This window comes from Gopherus flavomarginatus, chromosome 3 (assembly GCF_025201925.1).
Source record: "Gopherus flavomarginatus isolate rGopFla2 chromosome 3, rGopFla2.mat.asm, whole genome shotgun sequence".
NCBI classification, from domain to species: domain Eukaryota; kingdom Metazoa; phylum Chordata; order Testudines; family Testudinidae; genus Gopherus; species Gopherus flavomarginatus.
Window position 1 is genome coordinate 94,261,822 of NC_066619.1, and position 27,166 is coordinate 94,288,987.

General features: G+C 42.5%; 4 protein-coding genes across 4 annotated transcripts in view; 1 reads left to right on the forward strand and 3 right to left on the reverse strand.

The window, feature by feature from the left end:
* The window catches only part of LOC127046791 (uncharacterized), a 541,802-nt gene that overhangs the window by 488,922 nt on the left and 25,714 nt on the right, over window positions 1-27,166 (reverse strand). The gene's annotated exons all lie outside the window — the stretch shown is intronic.
* LOC127046786 (uncharacterized) overlaps window positions 1-27,166 on the reverse strand; it is a 396,910-nt gene that overhangs the window by 324,773 nt on the left and 44,971 nt on the right. The window lies entirely within an intron of this gene.
* Window positions 11,829-14,150, reverse strand: LOC127046793 (myb/SANT-like DNA-binding domain-containing protein 2). The gene is made up of 2 exons (XM_050944312.1): window positions 13,427-14,150; window positions 11,829-12,436 (listed from the first exon to the last, which is right to left on the reverse strand). The coding sequence occupies exons 1-2, from the start codon at window positions 13,980-13,982 to the stop codon at window positions 12,402-12,404; spliced, it is 591 nt and encodes a 196-aa protein (XP_050800269.1). The 5' UTR covers window positions 13,983-14,150; the 3' UTR covers window positions 11,829-12,401.
* LOC127046774 (histone-arginine methyltransferase CARM1-like) overlaps window positions 18,298-27,166 on the forward strand; it is a 129,299-nt gene continuing 120,430 nt past the window's right edge. Inside the window, 2 exon segments of the mRNA XM_050944286.1 lie at window positions 18,298-18,669; window positions 18,671-18,761. Of these exon segments, the coding sequence (XP_050800243.1) occupies window positions 18,313-18,669; window positions 18,671-18,761 (448 nt within the window). The 5' untranslated portion in view covers window positions 18,298-18,312.

The window sequence follows — 27,166 nt, forward strand, 5'->3', positions numbered from 1 at the left end:
AGCACCCCTCAGCTTCACTACCTTCAGTGCCAGTTATAGCTGCACAGTCTCTCTGGAAATCCAAAGACCATTCTATTTACCTACCTGCTCACCTATACTCAGAGGCCACTGATTAACTGTCATTTTTACTTATTTATTTGTATACTTCCAACAGCATGTTTTGCATCTTACAGACAGGATTGAAGACAAAGTGCTTACAATTTAGATACATCATAGAAAACACAGGAAAAAAACTAACAAAGGTTGAATAGTGAAGTTTAGCAGATTTATTAGTTCCTCAATTTTTATTTAATTGACTTTCTGTTTGTCTGTTTTATTAACCCTTCTGTCTTGGAGAGGAAGAGTAGGATTTTTAGCCCTTTTTATTTGAAATGCATTTTAAGAAAGGACTTGAAGAAAAAAGGGTGGATCAGATCAAGTTGAAGGTTCCAGGCATTGGGGAAGGCACAGACATGAGTGAGAAAGAGACAGGAATGCTTGTATTTTAACTCATTTCATTATTGTGTCATCTTCTGAGGCTTCATTTTAAATTCGTATTTTTTATTCTTGCTGAATAGTTGATTTGGTTTGGTATTGGGTAATGCGTCTGGCACTTGGCTGTGTGCACTTTGGAGATGTTGGTTCAGTTTATTTTTAAAGGTACACTGCAACAGTAAAATTAAAATTGAGTTAAGTCCACAAATTTGTGCTGATTGTGCCCACTAACCTGATTGCAGGGCTATTCAGCAGAGATATGAAGTTTAATTAACCCTCTGTAAGTCTTTTACTCTTGAGTAATTCATTGAAATGTCATAGTTTGCTAAAGATGCCTTAGAATGTATTATTCTGTGACATCACTCTATCATCATTTGTGCTATTAGCCCCAGGCATGCAATGTTCTTTAAGATTTGATGAGTTAGCCAAATCTTTTGATGAATCTGCCAGATATCTGGATTCTTGAGCAATCCCATCATACATGTTTAAAGTCTGCACATGTGTTAAATCCTTTCCAGCATAATCCAATCCCTCTGCTTTATTTAATTTCAATTACGATACATAGAATCATACTGTACAGTATATAATACCAAATATTGCATAATGAAAAGTAAAGTGGATATGGGTGTCTTACTATTGTTTATCCAAAATTTCATTCAGAAATTTTCTAGGTTGTTAATAGCTAAGATTTATTCTTGTGCATTTATCTGTGCTGAGGGATGAAGGTGGTTCTGGTTTGGTAGAAGAGAGTAAATAGCAGATGTGAACCTTTTTTCACCTCAGCTCTTTTTAAGAATGTTTTCAGTTTTATATAGCTATCTACTATTGTATTTTTTAGACACATATACTAAGTGTCTCAACATGCAAGGCAGAAAAGACACTCTTGCAAGTTATGATTTTTTTTAAAGTTAATGGAAATTCGTGGGGTTTAATTGATTTTCCAAACTCCTATTCATTACACAGTCAAAACCATTTTTCTTCCACATGGTAGAAATATGGGATTGTTGTGAGTAGAAGGACGGTGGAGAGCATCTTGGTGTGAATTTTAATTTTCTGCAGATGTCTTCTCCAAATATTTCATCACATCTTTAACACAAAAAAGTAGTGGCTTCAACACTGCCAAAACCACACATTCATAAATCATTAGTTAGGTCCGAAAACCCATGAGATTTGCTTTAGAATTCTGGGTTTTTTTAATTTTGCATTTTGGGTTCTTTTTTATTTGCTTTCTGGTTCTTGAGCCTTTATGGTGCACTTGGGTCACATTTTCAGGCTTTTCACTGCAACGGAAAAGGTCAGAAACTCGTTTTGTTTTGATTAAAACAAAGCATTTCACATAATGATATGACGCTAAGAGGTGAGGTTTTAAGAATAACATCAAATATTGTGAGACTCAAGATAAAATTTGCAAGAGTCGGTAACACTAGGGATTTATTTTTCGTTAGTGTGACCTGCCATAGAAAGAGTGTATCTTCAGACTGAACTTGTAACACTTGCTTTATTTTACTCTGCTTAGCACAGTGCCTCCAAATTTTTCGTAGTGAAATCCAACTGGATGTTCAAAACCTCTCTTTCAATGAAGTCGCCTCGCTAGCCTGGAACACTATCAGGAGACATGTCAGCAGATTTCAACAATATGTAACCTGAGATTAGGGTTCTTCATTTGAGGCAAATAATAAAGTGAAATTTTCAACTGGCAAGTTTTATAAATCAGGTTTGTTGGATTCATATGAAAGATGTTCTCAAATGCCAGAATATCAGAGAGAGAGTCTCTTGAACCAGCATCCAACCCATTTGTGGATTTATGTATTAAAACCAACACTTCTAATGGTATCCAGTAATAAACTGGAATTCAGTGCAGCTCTTATAGCGCATGTGAATGTATTTCCTGCAAGAAACACTCTTCTACAATTGGGCTATTGCGTTCTGCATTGGCTAAATCTTACAAATAATTTTCAAAATTAACTCCATGTGGAGCGCATTACTATAAGTCTCAAGGTGACAAAAGCATGGGTTATTATAGTCTGGTTTACACCTGAAGAGAAGGTCACAGCCTTCTGGCTGCAGATAGTAAAAACCTTTCTTGGCCTCTGCCTGTACATCCAGAATTAGCTGGGGATCCCAGAAGAGGAGAAGATGAATAACAAAAAGAAAACATACCCCACCAAATTGAGGGATTCAGTTTCAATTCTGCCATTTATTTCAGTTATTTCCCACCAAACCAGAATAACTCCAGTCCTCTCTGAGCTGAGATGCAGCTAGTTCTCTCAGCTCTCAGCACTCATTCTGACAAAACACTTGAATAAGCCAATGAGATTCCACCAGCCTGACCTGATAATACAGGGACATATAGCTGAAAGTTATCTGGCTCTGCAGACTCTTTTCTGGTGGCTTCACATACATGCTGGACAAGTTGGATCCACATGAGACCCCCTCAGCGTAGATGAGCAATTGCCCAATGCTACTCTTAGGGTCTTCTCAGAAAGAATAAAGCCAGTCAAGAATTCAAAAGCAAAGGTAGTTGAAGTTATTACAGGACTGAAGATAGCACATGCAATTCTGAAAAATGTATATAAAGAAAATATTTATTTAGGCTTGGACCACCACAGGTAGAGGCCCTGATTTTCCACAGCTTTATCCCTAGTGCAGGCATTATCACCTGTACAAAATGAGTGTAAAAACACTACCAAATCAAAGTGGTACTGGTTTATACCAGTGTAAATGGTGTAAATGACTACACAAGGATCAAGGCAGTAGAGAGCCAGGCCCAAAAGTGAAAAAAGAAATCCCTCCATCACCCAAATCCTTACACATACAATTTTGCAGAGAAAAAAGGAGATTTATGCTTATTGTATTTGCAAGCCAGGAGTATTCAAACTCTCTTACAGTGTGGACCACATCTTAGTAGAGAATTTTTCTCACGGACTGTCTCCCAGGCACAATAATGCAGACCACTTTTCCTCCCACTGGAAGTTTTGCTTATTAATATTAGGAAAGCATTCAATGTTGTCTAACTTATTTTAATGCACTATACTAGCCTGGAAATAAGGAGGAAAGGTGGCATCATACCAGCAGCCATCTCTCCAAAGGCTTCCAGAAGCACTTCACGGACTGCTAAAGGTCCACTGCTCACATTTTTGGGCACCGTATTCCATGTGCAGGACTTGGAATGCTATTTTTAATTGGGGAAGTCCCATTAAGTAACAAAACCCCAGCATGTCAAAGATCTTGAAAGGCCCCGATCAACATAGCAGAACACACATTTTATGCAGGGTTCAGGAAAAGAAAGAAAAGTTGCCTGTTCAAATTTGGTGACTTCGGCTAACTACACCACAGTACAGAGTCACTACCTGTATTTTACCTCAATCAGCTTATTTCAGATGAGGTCTGAAAGCATAATAAGATGCAATCCTGAAATCTGCACAGAAGCCTACCGGATAAGACTATCAGTCTTTCTACCCCACTGACCAGTCAGGGTCCATTTACAGATCCTCTAAATTGGTTTGTAATTGGAGATTGAGGTGACCTGGCTTAATTGATGCAGCAGTGACGCTGAGATGTTTTTCTTCCAACACACATCTACTCACAAAGAATCTGTAAAATAACTTCCCCCACCCTGATAAATGTCATTAGGCCATATTATTCAGCCCTGACTCCTGTAAAATACCCACCCACTTCACTGGGCGTTTTATCTGAAAGAAGCTACATGATCTGACCCATTATCAGTATTAAGAAAAATAATTTAAATTAGCTTCATATATCAAAACTACTACTCCAGTTCTTCCAGACTCTGCTATAATATGGATCCCACAGCACAAAATATGGCAGAAATCCAGAGAAATTTGTTATTTCTGGAAGACACTATTCAAAATAATACAGTTTATGAACAGGAACTGTCCTATTTTTATTACTTCTATTTTACAGGGTAATATTCTGTACACTATTGAGACTCTCAATTAAATAAGCTATGTACTGTATCATGTTTAAAATTCTATTTAACTTGCCTCCTCTCAGCAATTTACATCTATAGTATAAAATGCCACATGGCTCACAGCAAACTAAACTGCAACAATCATTTCGTTGCACATCAGTGTCTCTGCCAAATGCCATTACATATATGAAGTGAACCATCAGTGCACACAGGGACCCCGACATAGGCTGTTGAGAAACCTTGATCCATTTTTGGCACAGTCAGAGGTATGCCAAATAGAGTTGGTGCGCTGACTTGTAGTTGATGTGGCTGATCTCATTCCAGATTTTGCTAAATCCTATTTGCATTCTTTCCCAGTGGCTGGATTAGTCTAACAGCAGGAAATTTTTATAAAAACCTTCTTGACAATAGTACTACAACAGTGTTGCTGTTACCAGCTTGTCCTGGCTATTTTATGAGCAGAACCATTTTTAGTAAGAACTCTTCTGCATAATACATTTTCCTGTGGAAAGCTATGCATTCATAACCTGGAGACATTTTTGCTATCATAACTGCTCCAGCCACTCCAGCTCTGTTGGGATTCCTTAATCTGGGCAGATTCCCAGAAAATTCAAGCTAATGAACAGGGTACCTGGGACTCCAAGCCAGAGCCCACTTAGCTTCCCAAAGGAAGTTGTCTTCAGCAGCAGGACAAGTGTGGGAGTTCAGACTTTCCTGCTTCTTTCTTGCAGTGTGAAGTTCAGTCTGGTACAGAGAGCTGGAGAAAGGTCTCCTTTTCCATTTAGGGATGAGTGGGGTTGGAGGAGCTGTCAGCAAAGCAGAGGAAGGCTCTGAGCTGGTCCCATGAAGGCTAAAGTGCAGGGAAGGGCCCCAAGAGCTTCAGCTTGAAGTCCTAGTATCTTGCACAGATGTTGAGAGGTTGCAGTAGCAACTGCTATTCCAGCTCACGTGCTGGAGTAATGGTCAGAGATGGGGATACATTGCAGCATCCTTATTGGCCGTAATATGGGGAGATGGATTCTACTTTACCATCTGCTCTAGTTACTTGGGCTTTAGGTGGCAAAGTGAATTCCACCATAATATGATCAATTTACCATATATTTGCAGGTCAGTAGCAACCAGTGATCACCATTCTCTCCCTTTCAGCATTGTTTCTGAAGTTCAGGAAAGTATTTTTTTCCTCTGGGACTATTTGCTGAACCCCTCCCTTCCTGAAGCTTCACCCAAGAAAACCAAATCCAGGAGTGCATCTACACAATCTTCAAAAATATGCTACTTTCATCCTGTCAGCAGGCCCACATTCCATCAATGAAAGACTAGTGTGGCATAGTCCAATCCCCATTCTCTCAACCACGGCTCTTCAGACAAACTTCAGGAACATGCAGAACAGAAACATTCACCCACAGCCCTCAAGGCTCAGCATGGGACCAAATAGCCAGACTTCTCCCCACTGTCAGGCTCCTCAAGGGTCAGTGAATGCTGTGGCTCTGCATAGTCACCAACTAGCTCTGTGATGTGTATCTGCAATATTCTGTAATAATACCAAAGCTATTGGTGATTTACCCTCAAAGCTTTTAAAGTCCCCATCCCTCTCATACCAGGGAAATATTTAATAGCTTTGAAGTTAGTAATATAACTAAAAGTAATGTATCAGATATGAAAAAGAGTTTTGTATAATATTAGTGCTAAAATAATTTCAGTACCTTGCAAAAGGCATTGTTCCCTACTTGCAGTGAGGTAGAATGTGTGCGTGTGAAAAGCCCTAACTGATTTTTAAAAATTTTAGTCTCTGGTTATAGCAGTGGCAGTAGATTACTCTCTGCTTATGAGGTTTATGAAGAAGCCTATTAACTTGATAGTTCATTTCCTGGAATTTCATGACATTTACATGGTTTTAAACTTTTGTAATAGCATCTAGTTGCTGTGGTGATAGTCATACAATAAGGCTTTAGTCCTGCCAAAACTTACGCATATGCTCAACTTTAAGTACGCAAGTAGTCCCATTTACTTCATTAAGCATGTTCTTAAGTCTTTGAAGGACTGGGTCTTAATCTTCACACTTATCTCCATTATCCATTTATGCTGTGAATTTTGAATAATAAATAATTTATTCTACCTTTTATAACAGGTGAATATTGTAGTAAACTGCCTTTTTTTTTTTTTTTTAGTTTTGATGGAATTAAAAATGATGTCCTGATACAATACCTTTGTGCTGATGCAATCATGAGTCTATATGCACTAATAATTATTTAGCTATTAATACTTATTAATCATTCCCTTCTTCCTGGTTTGGTGCAATATCTTAAATACTATTTTTCCCTGTAAATCAACTAAAACAAACTGGGGGGGGAAATAAAAATATATACAGGTATATATAAAAATATAACTGCTATTGTTTCTTATCACTCATTATAATTTATAATCTATGAAATATAAAGACTATTTAAGAATCAAGATGTCATGAAGTAGCTAACCCATTACACCCAAATTCCATATTATATTCACAGCTGAAGGAATATTGTGCATATAGGGTCTGATTCTGCCAACATTACCCACAGCAGGCAGGCCCTTAGACTCCTAAATTGCAAGTTGCTCTGTGCAGGAAGACCCCCATTAAAGTCAGCTTGTCTCTGCACAGGTGCAGGGCTCCAGCTGTGCAGAGCAGCTTGCAGGATAGGTGTTTTAGTCTGTGGTAAATCTGAAGCACTTTTCCTATCTTGAGGCTCTTTCATAATTACCACCAATATATGTGTGTGTGTGTGTGTATATATATATAATATGAAGGGTGGGCACATGGTTCTGTGGAATGAGCAGTGATCAATCCAATCTAGTCTGCTACATTGAGAATGTCTGAATAAGTGAACTACATTCAATAAAATATGTTGTTGTGTTCTTGTAGATAGTAAGGAAGGATGCTTTACAAACTTAGTATATTTAGTTCAAGTTTCCAGGTGTCAAATATGGGCTTTGCATCAGTTAACCACAAATTTAGGATACGTTTTTTCACTATCAGTGAAAATGGACTGGTAACAGCAATTTCACACACACTGATGTTATGACTTTTGTGGATACACAGAAAACATAGAACTGACGTGAAAGTTATCATTCCCACAAACAGTGAAATGGGGATGCCACCTACCAGTAAAAAAATAGCATTGGCAGTGCTGGCCAAATTTTGTTTGCAGTTGCAGAGGAATATTACAGTCTATGTATGATGTAATACTGTGGTTATGAATCTGTTGCAAGTTAATATTTTATAAATGGCATCAAAGGCTCTAGACAAGTTAGCCTCTAATACTTCAAATCCATGTCTTTGTCAGAACTTATGGGGACTGATGATCTTTCATCTATAGTATTCTATAAGATTGTATAAAATGTGGAAATAAAATGTCGGAGACTTTTCTTATTGTGGGTGTTTCTCTGTGTCTTTTATATGAACTGTATTGTGTTGTGACTACAGTTGGTTCAGGGACATAAGAATGGTACTGAAGAAGCAGGTCATTTAGAGTTGTAATCCTTGGACCAACCTAGGGTTTGATTTTCGTTTGCAGGTTGAGCCAGTACAACAGATATGGTAGTCAAAAGATAATGCTTTAGACAGGAGCCTAAAAAAGTCAGTCTTACAGGAGAAATGATGGCTTGTTCAACCATTTTCCATGGTAATACCTGTTATCGGCTAGAACCTAAGTGTAGCCATTCCTGAATCACACAACGATGCTGCATAGTTGTAGTTTCCAGTTCAGAAAGATGAGGCCTCCTACTTCTGTGGACATTTGTATTTGATAATGCTAGTCCTAGCTTTCTTGGTTTTCCACAAAAAGTGTTTGATAGCTTGAACCAATTTTTATAATAGGGAGGACTTGTCAGGGTGAAAGTAGCCTCAGAAATATGATCATTTTCATTACACGAACATGGCCCCATAATTACTGCAGATAGTTTTATTGTACTTGGGGCAAATACCAGTTTAGTAAAATAAACTCTTTAACAGACATGGGACCCTAAAGTTCTTTACCTACTATCAGTGGAAACAGAATTATGAGCATCACTAGTTAATGGAATTCATCCCACTAGGGAGCTAATAACTGCACAGCTCATGACAAAGAAGCCAAACGCACATGATGAAGGTGTTTTTCCTTGAATTAGATTGATTTCACATCCCACAAATGCTCGTTATTATTTCTCTTCTGCCAGACAAATACAGAAATAATAAACAGGTATGGTTCAGTGAAATGGTTTCAGAATGTATGATATGCAGGAGCATCATTATATTCTCTGGACTTGCAAGTTTAGCCCACAACTCCATGAGTTTTCACTTCCGTCATACATTTGAGGCAGACAGGCATACCACCTTTGATATAGCTGAATTTTTTACCATTAATTCAAGCACCTTTATCTGTTTTCCAAATGCCCCAGTCCAGTTGTGCCTCATTCTGAGGTCCTTTGTCTCATTCTGGAACATTCTCCTTAGAGTCTCCCAGTAATTCTCCTAATAACCGCCTTGGGTGACAACCTATCTGACAAAACTGCCAAGGCCAAAAGAAAAATAAATCAAGGGAACCTTTATGACAAGGCAATTTAATTCAGGCTCTCCAGATTTTGTAGCCTGACTTCCCAGAACTTTGCCATCTGTGGTGGTCTCTGAAACAGTAAAAAAACCACTAGCCTCTTAATCTTCTGGTGAAGGACAATCTTCAATGGTCTTACAACCAGTTGACCAGCTAGAAAAAAGCTATTAATAAGGACAGTTACTACTGGGTCTCTCTACTGTCCTTCTTTCCGCCTTTCTCCCAGACCTATTAGCAAAAGCATTTGTAGAGGCTACAGCCCTATCGCCAGTTGTAGAAAAGAGGAAAAGGGTTAGTCAAATCTTCCAGTGCCCTACCAGTCAAGGTCAAGTTAGCTAGTGTTACTGAAATTCCCAGTAATACTGTTCCCTTAGATCGGGGTGGGCAAACTATGGCACGCAGGTCGGATCCGGCCCATCAGGGCTTTGGATCCGGCCCGCGGGATTGCCACCCCAGTGGTGCTGTGGGCCCATGCCACTCCCAGAAGCTGCCGGCACCATGTACCTGGGGTGGCAGGACAGAGGGCTCCACCCGCCTCACCTCCTATTGGCCAGGAATAGGGAACTGCGGGGGTACTCACAGGTGAGGGCAGCACACAGAGCCCTCTGCTCCCCCTCTCCCAGGAGCCGCAAGGATGTGGTACCGGCTGCTTCTGGAAGTGACGTGGGGCCCTGGCCCCGATGTGCACTGCTGCCACCCCGGAGCCACTCCAGGTAAGTGGTGCTGGGCCGGAGCCTGCACCCCAAACCCCTCCTGCACCGCAACCCCCTGCCCTGAGCCCCCACCGCACCTCTCCTGCACCCAACCCCCTGCCCTGAGCCCCTTCCTGCACACTGCACCCGCTCCCACAGCTCACACTCCTTCCTGCACCCCTGCCCCAGCCTTACATTCACAGCCCTGCATGCAATTTCCCCACCCAGATGTGGCCCTTGGCCCAAAAAATTTGCTCACCCCTGCCTTAGATGTATGGGCCTCACTTGAAGGACCTAGGGTACATCTACACTACGGGATTATTCCAATTTTACATAAATCGGTTTTATAAAACAGATTGTATAAAGTTGAGTGCACACGGCCACACTAAGCACATTAATTCGACAGTGTGCGTCCATGGTCCGCGGCTAGCGTCGATTTCTGGAGCATTGCACTGTGGGTACCTTCCCGTAGCTATCCCATAGTTCCCGCAGTCTCCCCCACCCTTTGGAATTCTGGGTTGAGAGCCCAGTGCCTGATGGGGCAAAAATCATTGTCGCGGGTGATTCTGGGTACAGCTTCACTCCTCCCTTCGTGAAAGCAGCAGACAACCGTTTTGCGCCTTTTTTCCTGACTGAACTGTGCAAACGCCATAGCACAGCAAGCATGGACCCTGCTCAGATCAATACCGCAATAGTGGACGTTGTAAACACCTCGCGCATTCTCGTGCAGTCTATGCTGAACCGGGACCTGCAAAGCCAGGTGAGGAGGAGGCGGCGGCTACGGCAGCGTGGCGACGAGAGTGATGAGGACATGGACACAGAATTATCTCAAACTGGGGGCCCCTGCACTTTGGAGATCCTGCTGGTAATGGGGCAGGTTCTAGCCATTGAACGCCGATTTTGGGCTCGGGAAACAAGCACAGACTGATGGGACCGCATAGCTTTGCAGGTGTGGGACGATTCCCAGAGGCTGCGAAACTTTTGCATGCATAAGGGCACTTTCATGGAACTTTGTGACTTGCTTTCCCCTGCCCTGAAACGCCATAATACCAAGATGAGAGCAGCCCTCACAGTGGAGAAGCGAGTGGCAATAGCCCTCTGGAAGCTTGCAACGCCAGACAGCTACCGGTCAGTCGGGAATCAATTTGGAGTGGGCAAATCTGCTGTGGGGGCTGCTGTGATGCAAGTAGCCAAAGTAATCATTAAGCTGCTGCTACGAAAGGTTGTGACTCTGGGAAACGTGCAGGTCATAGTGGATGGCTTTGCTGCAATGGGATTCCCTAACTGTGGGGGAGCGATAGAGGGAACCCATATCCCTATCTTGGCACCGGAGCACCAGGGCACGCAGTACATAAACCGTAAAGGGTACTTTTCAATGGTGCTGCAAGCACTGCTGGATCACAAGGGACGTTTCACCAACATCCACGTGGGATGGTCAGGAAGGGTTCATGACGCTCGTGTCTTCAGAAGCACTGCTCTGTTTAAACTGCTGCAGCAAGGGACTTATGTCCCAGACCAGAAAATAACAGTTGGGGATGTTGAAATGCCTGTAGTTATCCTGGGTGACCCAGCCTACCCCTTGATGCCATGGCTCATGAAGCCATACACAGGCAGCCTGGACAGTGGTCAGGAGCTGTTCAATTACAGGCTGAGCAAGTGCAGAATGGTGGTAGAATGTGCATTTGGCCATTTAAAGGCACGCTGGTGCACAATACTGACTCGCTCAGACCCAGCCAAACAATGTCTCTTTTGTTATTGCTGCTTGCTGTGTGCTCCACAATCTCTGTGAGAGTAAGGGGGAAACATTCATGGCAGGGTGGGAGGCTGAGGCAAATCACCTGGCCGCTGATTACGCGCAGCCGGACACCAGGGCGATTAGAAGAGCACACCAGGAAGCGGTGCGCATCAGAGAAGCTTTGAAAACGAGTTTCATCACAGGCCAGGGTACGGTGTGACTGTTGTGTTTGTTTCCCCTTCATGAACGCCCCCCCTTTATTGACTCCTTCCCTGTAAGCAACCCACCCTCCCCCTTCGATTACAGCTTGCTTAAGGAAATAAAGTCACTATCGTTTAAAAATCATGTATTCTTTATTAAAAGTCATTCCCTGTAAGCAACCCAGCCCCCCCTTCAATTACAGCTTGCTTAAGGAAATAAAGTCTCTATCGTTTAAAAATCATGTATTCATTATTAAAAAGTAATTATAAAAAGAGGCAGAGAACTGACAAGGTATCCCGGGTGTGGTTTGGGAGGAGCATAGGAGGGAAGGAAAAGGCCATTAAATACATTTCAGTGTAATGACAGCCTTTTGGTTGGACTGTCCACTGGGGTGGAGTGGGCGGGTGCACGAAGCCTTCCCCCAAGCGTTCTTACACGTCTGGGCGAGGAAGATATGGAACGTGGTGAGGGTGGTTACACAGGGGCTGCAGTGGCACTCTGTGACCCCGCTGCTCTTCCTGAAGATCCACCAGACGTCGGAGGATATCAGTTTGTTCATGCAGCACCTCCAGCGTTGCATCCCGCCACTGCTGGTCTTCCTGCTTACACCTCTGATCTTCCTGCTGTCACCTCTCATCTCGAGCGTCCCTCCTATCCTCACGTTCACTGGCATCTTTCCTGTACTTTGCTACCATGTCCTTCCAGTCATTCAGATGAGCTCTTTCATTGCGGGTTACTTCCATGATTTCCGAGAACATTTTGTCTCACGTCTTCTTTTTCCTCCGCCTTATCTGAGAGAGCCTTCAGGATGGAGTAGGGAGGCTTGAAAAATGTGCAGCTGCATGAGGGAGGGAAAAAAGGGAGAGAAGTATTTAAAAAGATACATTTTACAGAACAATGGTTAAACTCTTTCACAGTGAACAACACTATTCACCTTACATAGCACATGTGATTTCACTACAAGGTCGCATTTTGCATCTTAATATTAAGTGCCTGCGGCTCTGGTGTTACAGATCTCACAGACGCAGATCCAGGCATCAGAATTCAGCTTGCATGCGGCCATAGTAAGCCATTGTCTTTCGGCTTCTGCAGCCTTCATATACACAGTGCCCTCTGATGCTTCTTCCTGTTAACATGCAGCAGCAGAAGCCAACCCCCCCATCCAATTCTCTAGGATGATTGCTTTACCCCTCCCCGCACCGCTTGGCTGGTATCATGGAAGATCACTGCTAATCACCCCCGTTTCCGCCCCCGCACCGCGTGTCTGGTAGCTGGGACGATTCCTGCTAGCCAAACGCAAAAAAGCTTAGCGCTATCCTTCCTCCCCTCCCCCCGCTTGGCTACGTGCAAGGAAGGATTTCTTTTAAGCAACAGCCCAGTAGGAAAATGGCCAGCTCTGTCCCCTTAATTAAATTCCTGAATTTCAACCAGGTTACCATGAACGATATCACTCTGCTGAGGATAACAGAGCGAGATAAAGAACGGATGTTTCTTGAATGCCAGCAATCAGCAGGACCATACGCAGCTATGCTTTGTCATGCAATGATACTCGATTACTTGCTACATGCATGGCGTGGTAAAGTGTCCTACCATGGTGGACGGAACAAGGCTGCCTTGCTCAGAAACCTTCTGCAAAGGCTTTTGGAGTACCTCCAGGAGAGCTTCATGGAGATGTCCCTGGAGGATTTCCGCTCCATCCCCAGACATGTTAACAAACTTTTCCAGTAACTTTACTGGCCGCGAATGCATCCCAAGCCCTCATGGCAAATCAATCATTAAAAAACACTTGCTTTTAAACCATGTTTTATATTTACAAAGGTACACTCACCAGAGGTCGCTTCCATGGCTTCACTGTCTGGGCTAGTGGCTTGGGAGGGCTGGGAGGGTAATTCTGTCTGAGTCACAAAAAGCTCCTGGCTGTTGGGGCTAACGGAGTGCTGTGTGCTCGCTGCAAGGTCGTCCTCCTCTTCCTCATCCTCCTCCTCATCTTCCCCCTCTGCAGAATCCTCAGCGATGGTTGAGATTACAACCCCCACCTCGGAATCCACGGACAGGGGTGGGGTAGTGGTGCCGCAGCCCCCTAAAATTGCATGCAGCTCAGCGTAGAAGCAGCATGTTTTCGGCCCTGACCCGGACCTTCTGTTTGCTGCTTTGGTTTTCTGGTAGGCTTGTCTGAGCTCCTTAACTTTCACTCTGCACTGCACTGAGTCCCTGGTGTGGCCTTTGGCCATCATAGCCTTGGAAATTTTTTCAAATATTTTTTCATTTCGTCTTTTGGAACAGAGTTCTGTTAGCACTGAATCCTCTCCCAATATAGCGATCAGATCCAGTACCTCCCGTGCGGTCCATGCTGGAGCTCTTTTTCGATTCTCAGGAGACTGCATTGCTAGCTGTGCTGATGAGCTCTGTGTGGTCACCTGTGCTGATCACAGCTCCACACTGGCCAAACAGGAAATGAAATTCAAAAGTTCGCGGGGCTTTTCCTGTATACCTGGCCAGTGCATCCGAGTTCAGACTGCTGTCCAGAGTGGTCACAGTGGTGCACTCTGGGATTCCGCCCAGAGGCCAATACCATCGATTTGCGGCCACACTAACCCTAATCCGATATGGTAATACCGATTTTAGCGGTACTCCTCTCATCGGAGAGGAGTACAGATACCGATTTAAAGAGCCCTTTATATCGATATAAAGGGCCTCGTAGTGTGGACGGGTACAGCGTTAAATCGGTTTAACGCTGCTAAAATTGGTTTAAATGCGTAGTGTAGACCAGGCCCTAGTCTAGAAGGGTATTAAAGCATTAGACTCTGAGTTCTCTGTTAACTCTCTCTCTCTAGTAAGCTTCAATAAAATGGATTTGAAGGATTCAGATTTCTTGGATAACAACTGTCTCCACAAGGAAGTTCCAGATCAGCCTGCTATTTTTCCTTGGGGGACCTGCTGGTTCTATGCAGGAAAATTACCCAGGTTTTAAAGTTTTTTCCTACCTTCTCCTTCAGGCGGTCCTGTAGTGTTTCTTATTAACTGTGAGTAGAATAGGCTTGATGATGTTTTACCTCTCTACCCAGCACTCCAGAAATGAAATACCATAATCTATGCAGCCCTGAATTCTGGCAAATCACATAATTTTCCTGCTGATGAAGTTAAGCTCAGGTCTGTCTCCCCTAAAACAGATTCTGCAATGGCCAACTGTTTGCAGAGTAATTCCCTACCAGTTGGAGGTAATGCCATGAACAAAGTCCCTCCAGATCTGAAATATTCACCTTGAAATGTTAGTAGCAACCTCAGAGTAAAGAACTATAAAAGCAAAGACATCTGAGCAAGACAAATTGGGAACTATATCAAGAGAAAATATGCTTAAGTGGACTTACGTTGTACAGAGGCGTCATGTGGGCCTCTACGCAACAGGGGGAATTCACCCACTATGTTGCATTCCCATAAACCTAAATTGGCACCACTATGAATGCAGCTGTTATCAGAACACCCATCTTTTGCAAAATGAGCTACCGTTGCCTATATTAATTAGCAACCTGATTGTCCTTGTAGTGTGTTCATTTAATTAGCATTGTAGAAAGCATTAACATTTAGAAACATAGGAATTGTGATACCTGAAAAAGCCAGTAAACCATCTAGTCTTATATCTTGTTTCTGACAGTTGCCTGTGCTGGAAGCTTTGGAGGAAGGCGAAGAAGAACAATATAATAGACCCTGCAAACCCTATAATATACTGTTGTACCATAGGAGGAAGGGGGGAATTTTCTTGCTGACTTGACATGATATTCATTTTATGCCCTGAAAAGAAGAGTTGGTTGCCTTGTCATTTTTATGCTAGCTAATATAATTGCTCATACGTGTTATAAGTTTCAATGAAAATACCATCCTCATTGCTTAAATTACCATTTTAATAGTTAATCTCCACAGACCCCATCTTGTTTGCTTTTAATTGAGTAGTTACTGTAGCAGGAAAGGAAGAGTTAAAAACAGAAAACAATTCTATTTTATAATTGTTTTTGTTTGTAAGCTATTATTTCTTTCATGTTATCTAAATTAAATAAGTTATTCTCTCCTGCCACTAATATTTTCATTGCAAAGGAGAATTTTCCCACTTAGCAAATAATTCTGCTATAATAATATTTTAAAGAAATTCTGTGAATTCCTTTCTCTAGTCTTCATGCTTGCCTTTTACTCACATTGACAAGAAGGGGAATGTAGGTCCACACATCAAGGAGAGAATGGAACCTACCAAATGAGCTGCAAATTACAGGGGAATTTGTTTTTTTGCAGGGGTTGTTTGTTTTTTTGATATTTCAATCCAGTAGTGGTTTAAGTGCCCATTGCTATGTTGATAACATGCAGAACTTGAATTTGGCCTATTTATTTCTCATTTTCAAGTCCACATGCGTGATGTGTTTCCAGTTTAGGATTTTAAACTATTAATTTACTTTTTAAAGTTTACAGTTTATTGTCAATAATAAAATCATAAATCATTTTTGTACTATGATGCAATCCCTGCACTTAACTTTTACAACAAAAATGTCTCACTAATAATGTCCTTGCACTTTTCTCTTGTCAAGAGTGAAAAGTTCTCAGTGAAAATGTTGCTCTTACAGCAAAATAGTGACATCTCCTGGTCACCACTCTGGCTACATTTATTAGTTCTCTGGAAACAAAGAGGATAAAGGAGAAACACCAGGGAAGAAAATGACTGAATAATTTGGATTTTAGTAAATCATCTGGTACATTATCTTACTAAATCACTCTCACAAACTCATTTAAAATAAGCTTCAATATGAACAATTGAGAATTACCTGAATGATAAAATAATTATTAATGTTTTAAAAAATTAGCGTATATGATTTTAGGCCCCAGTGCTGCAAATTAGGCATACTGTTAACTTACGCATATTATTGATTTGCATTTAAGTAGGCCCATTGAAATGAATGGGGTGGCTTATGTGCACAACCTTACTCATGTCTGATCCATGAAGCAATTTTGGTGCCTAAGTCCCCATGCACAATACTGCTGCAATCTGTGAAACTCCCACTTGGCTGCTGCTTAACCCGGTAGGCACCTAAACTCACTAGGTGCCTACGTTTTAGATACTGGGGTGTGTGTGCACTGTAGCCACACTCTAGATATCTGGATGCCTCTCTCTCGCCTAAGCCCCAGAACACTTCACAAACTGGGGGAAGATGTGTGTTCTGCAACCTATGTCATGTGGGGGGTCTTGACCCAGTGGGCAGCCTCTGAGCACGCCTACTGGTTTCGGTCCCATTCAAAATCCAGCCAGAGAAGGAGGAGGAAATGGCACTTAACTTTTGTCTAATTTTTAGTCCAGTGGTTAGAGCACTCACCGGGGGTGTGGAAGTCCCAGCATCAATTCCTCTCTCTCTGACGGAAGAGGGAAAAGGATTTGAACAAGGATCTGTCCCATCTCTCAACAGAGTGCTCTAACCACTGTTTTATGGGATATTCTGATGTGGGGCTCCCACAGCATCTCCTATTGAAACTGTTCCATTGTGGATCAATAATGAAATAGTGATTGGAGCAGGGGGCCTGCACTCGGTGTCTCCCACCTCCTGTCCTAACTACTGGATTACGAAGTCATACTCAGTCTGTAGCCCAATGACTGTTCCACTGTGGATAAATACTTACATGGTCATTGGGGCAGAGAGAGAGAATGACTCTAGTCAGTGGTTAGGACACCCACAGGGACAGCAGTGTTGTTCATGTGATTTTTCTAGGCATTTCTTTGCTCAGCATTGCACCGCTTGAGGATATGCCTACACTGCAAAAAAGACCTGCAGTAGCAAGTCTCCGGGACTGGATCAACAGACTCCTGTTCACAAGACAGGGCTAAAAATAGCAATGGAGATGTTTGGGCCCAACTGGAACCTGGGGCTATGAAACCCAGCAAGTGGGAGTGGGTCTCAGGGCCTGGGCTCCAACCCAAGCCCTGCTGTCTAAACCGCTAGCCCAAGTCAGCTGACCCTGGCTCTGAGACTGGCTGCCACGGGTCTCTTTTTGCAGTGTAGATGCACCCTAAATCCCTTTGTGGATTCCACCCTAAGAGTTTACAGGATTGGAGCCTCAGTGTATTTTACTACATTCCAAATAACACAAGTTCTTTTCTTTTTCTTTCCTAGTTCTCAGTGGACGTAGGGCAAACAAGCTACATGCTGAAGGCCCACAGTTTTCACACTGCCAGGACAGAGAATTTTTGAGTGTCTTGGCTAACTTCACAACCATTCTGAAATGCACAAAAATGAAGTCTAGAATACAATTTAAAAAATAGGGACTAGTTTGGACCCCGCCAATTTAAACCACCCCCTTGCCCCCTTTATCTCCCCAGAATGTGAAAAGCTGGGGTCAGGGAACCTTACTCCCAGATGTTTTGTGATTTTCAAATTCTCACATTTAGAATGTGAACTGTGACCTTCATTGACACCCAGCTCCGAGTGCCTCACACATCACCCAGCTTTTGGTCAAACTGCTGCCTTCGGAAGGTGGGTGCTTTCGAGGGGAAAGCGGGTTTTAAATGTTTCACCACAAAATCCTTCCTCGGGCGGGTGAGATGCATTGAAGCAGGCCTCACAATGCGTTTCCACCGAGGGGGTGCTCACGTGAGCCAGGCTTTTGCACGGCTGCCTGGAGAGTCCTGCGGGAAACCATGGCTGCCCGCCGCTCCGCAGGTGTAGCCACGCCGGTGGCCAGGAGATGTCACTGTTTTGCTGCAAGCGCCGAGATGTCGCCAAACAGGGCTCACCCCAAGCGGTTGGGAAACTGCTAGTGGCTGAGCCGGCTTTGTGGAGGGAGGGAGGGGAGAATGCTGCCTTGCCAATGCCAGAAAGAGCCGGGAGGTGTCTCAAATGTGGGACTTGCTTATCAGTGAAACCTACCCGCCGTCTCTCCCTTTTCCTCCGCTCCCTTGCGCGCTGCGCTGGGCCTGGCAAGCAGCAGCGGCCGCCTGAGCTCAGAGGCTGGGCGGCGGCAGGGATCATGGCTGCTCCTCAGCAGCACCAGCTCCTGCACTACAGCGTGAAGCTGCTGTTGGTGAGCGAGGAGCAGCTGCGGGGGGGGGCTGCAGCTTGCCAGCCCCAACCAGGGCGCGCTCCAGCTGGCGGTGCAGCCGGGCGAGGAGGATGCAGACGTGACTGTGACAGACGGTGAAGTATTGAGCACGCGCGGCTGCGTGGGTGGGTTGGTGGCTGTCGCGGGCGGGGGGTTGCTCCTGACACGGCAGCTCGGGGGGGGGGGCCGCCCGGCTTGCTGTTGAAAACTGTTTTCCATCCTTTCCCCGCCGTGGGAGCCAGCTCCCTGCCCGGCGAGCAGGGTCCCGCTTGCCCCGGGGCTCGCGCCTCCAGGCGCAGGGCTTGCTTTGCACGAGGGAGGGATGGGGGGGTGAGGAACTCTCCCCTGGGGGCGCGTGCGCGCACTGGGCAGCTCGGCACAGCCAGTCTTCGTTTGCGCGGCTGCTGCGCCGAACGTGGGACCCCCCCCCCCCCCCGCGGCGGCAGGCAGGCAGGCAGGCAGGCAGCACAACTTGTTGCAGAGTATCCGTGTCTCTGGACTCACGCTGAGGCCGAAATTCGATGCAATAGGGGCAGGGGGGTGCGGGGGGTGTAATGACTGCGGCCACCTGATTTTCATATTCAGTTGCAGGACGGAAGTTTCTTCCTGCGTAGTCGGTAGTTGCCTTGTCCGCAATGCACTGAGCCCCTTCTTGAGTCAGTTACTCCCTGCACCATTCTCGGCTTCAGGTGCTGTAACAGTGACTGAATAGAGGAGAACATGGCTTAGCATCTGGTGAAGACACGGCATTTTGTCAGCTTTTGCGGCAGGGCTGTTCCTTTATTCTGTGTCCCTCCTGTCGTTGGGGGTCCCTTGTTACTCCTGCAGTACAAGTAATGAATAACAATACTATGGTGATGAGCACATTAGCAATGTTTGGATAGATGCTGCAGCTGGACAGGTGCTGTGTCTCCATTTGTTTGTACAGCACCAAACCCCACTGATAGTAGGAGGGTAAATGGTATGTTCTCACAATTTCCTACGAAGTAATGGATTAGTAGATACAGGTTCTTACTGTGGCTTTAGTGAAAACATAGCTGCCATTATGTGCTTTTGAAATGCTCATAGGACCTTTTGATATCAATTAATTTTATGGAGGAAAAGTATTGGCCGGAATGTCAGGGCTCCTCCCCCTACTGTTTTATTTTTATTTTGTATTTTAAGTGCGTGCTGTGGGATTTTTAACATTAACCAGACATAGATAGAATAGGTCTTTGTTTAACATCCTTGAAGGAGAAGCTCTTGATTCCTCCTGAGACAGGAGGGTAAAAGCAACGAAATTGAAGGAGGGCGGGGGTAAACCATTCCCTAGATGCATTAATTTGACTCTGTGTTTATGTTAACACTTAAAACTTCTCACACACTGGTTCCTGTGTTAGTCTGTTTGTAACGCTGCAAGGCAATGTATCAAAGCCATGTCCAACCACTGTTAGCAGTGGTGTTCGATTAGTCTCATAAATAAAATCCAAGAAAATGCATCCCTTTTTCCATACACTGTGAATGGCAAGGATCAGCCCTCCAGTCACTTCTTATTGTTGTCTGCAAATGTGACATGTTATTTTAGGATTCAAAAGGGACAAGCACACAAAAGCACAGGTGAAGAGTGCATCTGTGCGCAGGCTCTGTCAAAATGTAAAGAGAACTTTGGTCACTTTGTCCAATGTGTGGTGTATTTTATATACTTATTTGCTAGTACATTAGGCTTTCACTAAGAAAAAAGAATTGGGGGGAAGGGATCTGGGGCTAGGGAGAGCACAGTAAAAAAAAATACTTTGAAAGTGTAATGGCTATGAAAGGAAAATGAGTGCTGTCAGTTAGCAAAACAAATGAACCCTGGGATTATCCTGCAATGTGTTGAGCACCCTTTAACTCCCATTGGCACTTTGGAAGACTGGGTCCAAAAAGTGCTGAAAGGGAGTGTGAGATTAGGTGGTACAGCAGATTAAAATCCTGTTTGGGTCAATAGTGTAAATCAGTCTGATCTCATCCTAATTGTTAGTAGATACTTGTCCATGTTACTAAACAGGCAGACAATGTAGCATTTGTCAATCCCTCTCTCTCCCCAAACTGGTCATAGATAAGGATAGTAAGATGGTATGGAGTGGAATTTAGAGGTCCATTGTTTGGAAGATTGGATATCACCTATCTGACTGATTATGTCCATTTTATGCCTCAGAGACACTTAGCTTTTATAAGCACTGACAGTCATCATCCGTTAAATACACTGGAATTTATTTTTTTACCAGCATTTAAAGTTAACAGATATTTGAATTGGAAAAGGATCGTGTGACCCAACTGAAAACTTGAAAAATACAATGAAGACATTGTTTTTATCAAGTCTAGGTTGTTAAACAGCCTTTGAAGTCCATAACAAATCCCAAATCCGTTTATGCTGCTTTGGTTTCTCTGCTGCTGATCCAATTCACAGATTTGTCCCAATGCTGCCATGCTGATCTAATAAAGGCTTGTATTTACATGTTGTACTTGGACAGAATTGAGGCCTGATCCTTCCAGCCTTTACTCACCAAAGGCAGTTCCTTAATCATGCAAGTGATTGACTTCGGTGAGGACTACTCATGTGAGTTCAGGATCAGGCTCCAGTTTATTAAGGGCTCAGTTATGGCTTTTGGATGCTGAATAGCATTGGGGAAAGTACCATCCTTGGCAAAAGAGGGGAATACATCCACAACTGTAGCTCTTTAGATGGCTTGCACATCTGTCTGTCCTCTCCTCCTGCACATTCACACAGCACCCTAAGCACTGTCAGACCAGGTGAGAGGGGAGATTCTTTTTAGAGCCATATTGCAGTTTTATCATTTGCTGCTTGAGCAGTTACTGTATTAAGAGAGAGATTAAGATTGCAAACACTTCTCTTATGTGCCTTATTTTAGCCCCCTATGACTTTGATTTGGGCTGAAAGTTGTCACATTTACTTTAAAAGATAAGGAGGACTTTTCTGTGAAGGTTGAATAAAATTGGCTATGATGTGTCTTCTCTTTACAAATAGGTTATTTTAAAAGACATTATGCTGACTTGAAATCTTGACTTGTTTCTAAGTGTCTCTGTAGCTCAGAAATGACTTCTAACCCTTCAAACTTTCTGTGTGACTAAATTTTCTTCCAAAATTGTGCAAAGGCTATATTTAGGCAAAAAGTTGTAATTCAGCAAACTTATTAATATTGTAATGATTATTGTGTGGGAGTACTTTGCCCTCTTGTGGATGGTTGCAGCTTGGAGCAAATATTAAGGTTCCTCCTCACTTAACCAAGGTAGAAGGCTTTCTCTTAGCTCAAGGAGTAGCAGACTGTTTTTTCTGGTGCTTAAGAACCAGGGTTCTGTTCCAGTCTTTACAGACTTGCATGGTTTGTCTGTTAGCTGTAGGCTTTATTTGTAGCAATGGCTTCGTTGCAGAATGACACACTATTTTTTTCTTCAAAGTGTAAACGAAAATTGGTTACCCTGTCTTTGAGCTACAGATGGTTAAAAATGACTGTCAATATGAAGGCACACTGTAGCAGCAGATCTGTAGTTATAATGGAGCCCTGATTTCCAACATAAGTCCTATCATCACGTCCATTTATTCTGTTCTATCTGGGTTTTATACCATGCTCACCATCTTATCGAGTGCTTTGCAATAGTGCATTAAGCATCAGGACAACTTCTGTCATGTGTTTGTTCTCTTATCCTTTTCCTCAGTGACGGAGTGGGTACACAGTGGAGTGTTTTGGAATATAATATGTATACACACACACACACATTGCTATATGTTTATGCTAGAGAAGGCAACATTGAAGAGGTGTATCCTGCATTTGGAGCGGAAGGGGTGAGATTTGTGATGGTCCTTAGTTCCTGTGGGAGTCCATTCCACAGTCTTGCCCCAGCCTCTGAGGAAGAACCGTCTCCTGCACAGAGGAGCTTTACGTTTCCTGTAGAGAGTTCCATTATTCCACAGGTGCAAGGCTGTTGACTTCTAACATTGCACAGGACAAGTAATTTTGTGATTACTAGACCATTTGTTCAGAGCCTTGGAAGTCTACTAGCCTACCATTAAGTTATGAATGATTTAAAAACTTGACATTTTATTCGGAGTCCACTTTTGGGGAGAGGGTCGTCCCTCTAGCTAAAAACAGTTTGACTGCAAATCTTCAAACTTTAAACACAGTCACATACCACTACCATGTAAAGAATAGGCTTACTGTACTTAAATGTTGGAAATTATTTACCAATATAGACCTTTCAGCTTTAATTAAATACTGTACATGCTATCAATGTGAAGTCTGCGTGGCACAACAGATGCTTTATAGAGTCTGTGCAGAAGTGGAGGGGTAATGGGAACGCTGAAGATACATTGCCATATGCAATGTAGGAGGTGAAGCAGAGGAGCCATAAATGCACGTATTCTGCAGAGCTCCAAAGCTGTACCAGAAAATGGAAGCCATAGGCAGCCAGAGATCCTGTGGCGCCCATGAGCTTTGCTGGACAGTGTGAGCTTGGGGCAACAGGGACTTGTAGTCATGCCCAGATTGCATTTTGGAATGGCAGGAGAGAAGACACTGTGGAGCTACTAAGCTCTATTGGCCTAGTAAGTTTTTTGTTGCTGCTGTTTTTGTTTTTTGTAAACAGGGAAGTTAAATAATAAACTTGCTTCCTCAATCTTGATTAATGTTGCTCTGCTACATATGTGTACCAAGGAATGTTAGAGTTAAAAAATAAATAAATCTTAACCAATGAGGCAGTGTATCCTAGTGGATAGAGCGCTGCACTGGGACTTAGCAGACCTGGAATTCTGTTCCCACCTCTGCCAAAAAACTTCTGGGTGATGTTGGGCAATTCACTTCACTGCTCTGTGCCTCAGTTTCTTTGTATGTAAAATGGCCATGATACTTCCATTGGAAAGCACTTTGAGATTTATTGATGACAAGTGCTATATAATAGTACCGTTAATAAGAGTATTAAGTATAAATATTTAACTGCTTACTTACAAGGGAAGGTAGAAAAATGTTCAGATACTTTCTTGGTCCTTAAAACTCTTGGGTAAGTATACATATAAAACATTTAGCTCACCTATTCCAAAAAATAACTGTAACTCTGTCCCTCTTGGCTTCCCACTATCCATCTAGCAGGGATATGCTTCTATTAACTGTAGTATATAGGAATTGAGTAGCATCCGTTTGGGAGCCCTCTACTGGGCCTCCATATCTTCAATTGCAGAAGCAGCAGATATCTAACAGAGTAGCTAAATTTATAGGGAGAGGCGGGGAGAGAGAGAGAGACTCGCTGTCTGACTGGGGGGAGGAGGTGGGAGAGGCAGGTAGCAAATACAGTTACTCGGAGTCCAGTTGTGTCCATATGGCTTAATCATATCGTTAATGCTGTGTAGAGAGCAAAGACATAATACTAACCATATTTTTGTATGCTGACCATGAATAGAGCTCATCAGAGAAGAGGCCGATTTGTCAAACCCATAAAGTTTCATGAAACTCTTTGGATTCAATGAATTTTCATTGTACCATAGGCAGGGTTCCAATGGAACCCTGTCCATCAGGTAGGTTTCATTTGGAAACTTGCCTGGTTTCCTGCCAGATCTCCTGGAGGGCTTCTGTGGAGCCCAGACTTCCAGGGTCTGTGGTTGCGGGGCAGCCCCGCCATGCCAAAACTTTCAGGAACCAGGGAATTGGCCCCCAGATGTGTAGCAGGAAGCCTGGAAGTCCTGTGATGGGCTACTAAGGAGCATAAATATTTTCAGAAATGCCACGTGTTGGTGTTTCTGAAACAGAAGGTTTTCTGAATTTCCAGTTCATGGCAAATTTTGAAATATCAAAATTTCTTGTGAACAAGAAATCCCAAGTTTTGGCTAGGTCTAATGGTGAATCAAAATGTAATACATACTGTACACATGTTGACTCTCTTCTCTCTAGTGTGGTAATTAGGTAATGAGCTATATTGCTGTGATGAACAGGTGTGTATTTATTGGGTGGATTGGATGTAGGTGAACATGTAGACTGTGTCCAGAAGGGGACAGACTTGTTGACTCTTATTCAAAGGGTGAATAGTGGGATTTCCAGCCATTATAGGGAAAGTGGATGTAGCAGGTTGACTTTTTGCATATGCCTGGGATGGTGGGGTGGGGAAAAGGTGTACTGCTTCTGAAATGTACATGGAAAATAAGATGTGACCTATTTCAGTCTCTAAACCATGCTTGGTAGGTGGGTGGGGAGGCTCACATCTCTGGTCTTTATATGGATAGTAACAAGCAAGATACATTCGTGAATATTTGTGATGGGCTTAGGTACTATGATGATGGGGCTACATAAGAACATAAAGATGATGTTGTCGCTGGCTAATTATGGGAGAGTGAACTTATAGGTGGAGTGTGATTGTGTGTGGGCCATATGTTGTCGTTTGTAGTTTGCCAGAGTTTGTAGTCTTTATGATAACATAGGATGGCTAAGCTGGGTGGCAATGTATGTCTGGTGTTTTAGGCTGAGACGAGAGAGGTATATGAAGGTGGAGTTAAGATGATTTGATTTTACAATAGTACAGTGGAATTGTATGTACGAACTGTGAGTGATTTTGAATATTTTAGTACTGCCTACCTCAGGTGTTCAAATATCATGAGTGACTTAAAATCATGAGGTTATTTTTTAATCATCAATGTTGGCCCCCCCCCTTCTGTTTTCTGAGACTTTAGGATTCACTCACTTCATGAACAGCTTTTTTCCATAACCATGAGGGGTAGAAATGTTTTTAAATAAATGAAGGCTGAGATTCTCATGCAGTTTCTGGATTGCAGCTTCTGGAGATATCCCCAAAATCACAAGATTTATGATAAAATCGCAAGAGTTTGCAACATTTAATATTTCTCTACCCACCCTTAAATGTTTATTTCCATGCTTCAGAAGTTGTAGGTTTTCGTATGGGGGGGAATCAGTGGGGTGTTCCCCGGTAACACTCCTTGATATACAAAGAAATAGCAACCTTAAATTTAAACCAGCAAAGCTTTGAACATTCTAAAGCAAATTTTTAACGAGACTAGTGTGCTTTTTTTTATAGAATCACAATATTATTGTCAAGCTATTTAAAATAAGAAAGAGAACATGCTTGTTTTGGTTTAGAAACAAACTTAAATCATATTACATTTTCTGGCTTTATAGAATGTATAGGAAAATGCAGTAGTGCTGTCTAGCAAATATATTTAATTATATTTGAAATACACACAAGAATGATAGCCTAAATAGGTTAATGGTGGAAACAGTTTTATTCACAGGACCTGCATTGCACAGTGTATAGGAGCCAAAAGTGAACTGGCTGACGAGGCTTGTTTGTTTCGACTAGTAAGAAAAAAATTCCTCTACTAAACACTGCTGCTTTTCTTTTTTCTCCCTGACAGTAGTTACACTTAAACTATCCTATCTTACTCAAAACAGACTTCCCAATTCAGAGACTGGTAGCCTCATGCTAGTCGAAATTCACATCTGGAATAAGTATGCATTTTGTTCTTTGTATATTTTGTGAGTTTTTGGGGAAGGGGAAACAGAAAGTTGTGTAAACTGAAGAGAGGAGATTCGAGGATAACTGAAATATATTTCTGTTCTATTGGTTGTTAGTGTGAGTCTACTTACATACGCTAACTTTTAAATTATTTTTTTTAGCTTTTTATTATTTTTAAAACTATGGGCATCTGAGAGTGGTGTTGAATTACAAGACAATCAGTAGAATATTAACCAAAAAGGAAATCACCAAGAGGAGTACATTAGGCCAATCAAAAACCTATTCACAGCTCCACATAAACATTACATAGGACAAATTCCACAGCAAACTATGTCTCTGATTGAAATATATTTAAAGTCTAATAAATGCTCTGTTGATTTGCTTCAATTCAGAAATCAAGAAGATAAGAATTTATAGTGATTTTCAAAACCACAGTCTTTCCTCCAAGTGCTAGTATTACAGTTAAGATTTCAGAAGTAAGCTGTGGGAACACAAATTTGTACTCCATCATAAAAAGAGGGAGATATCTAAGTATCATGTTTAGTACATAAACATGTTTGCTACATAAAAAACTTGTATGTTGAGCAGAAAGGTTTTACAAATTCTTCACTTGAAAATTGAAACATTCTTACAGAACTGGGTCTTAACTTCGGGAAATTATTAAGCCTTTTTTTCCTTTTTGATTATTTTAAAAAAAAATGCAACTTTTGAGAATATTGAAAATAAGGTGTAGGGTTCTGAAAATGTCCCTGCTCTATATACCCATCTCTCTGAAAATAGTTTGAACTGAGACAAATTAAAAGTCCTTTGGCTAACTCAAGATTAAATTTTTCATCCAACAGTTTTCAAATAATTTGAGCATTGAGGTAAGAAGATTATTTTTAGTATTTTTTTTTAAGCCTATTGGTTATAGACTGCAGACACTGGACTTTTTTCCAGGGCTTTCAATCTCAGAAGCAACATAACATTGTCTGGTACTAATGTTTTCAATAACATTTATTTAATATTT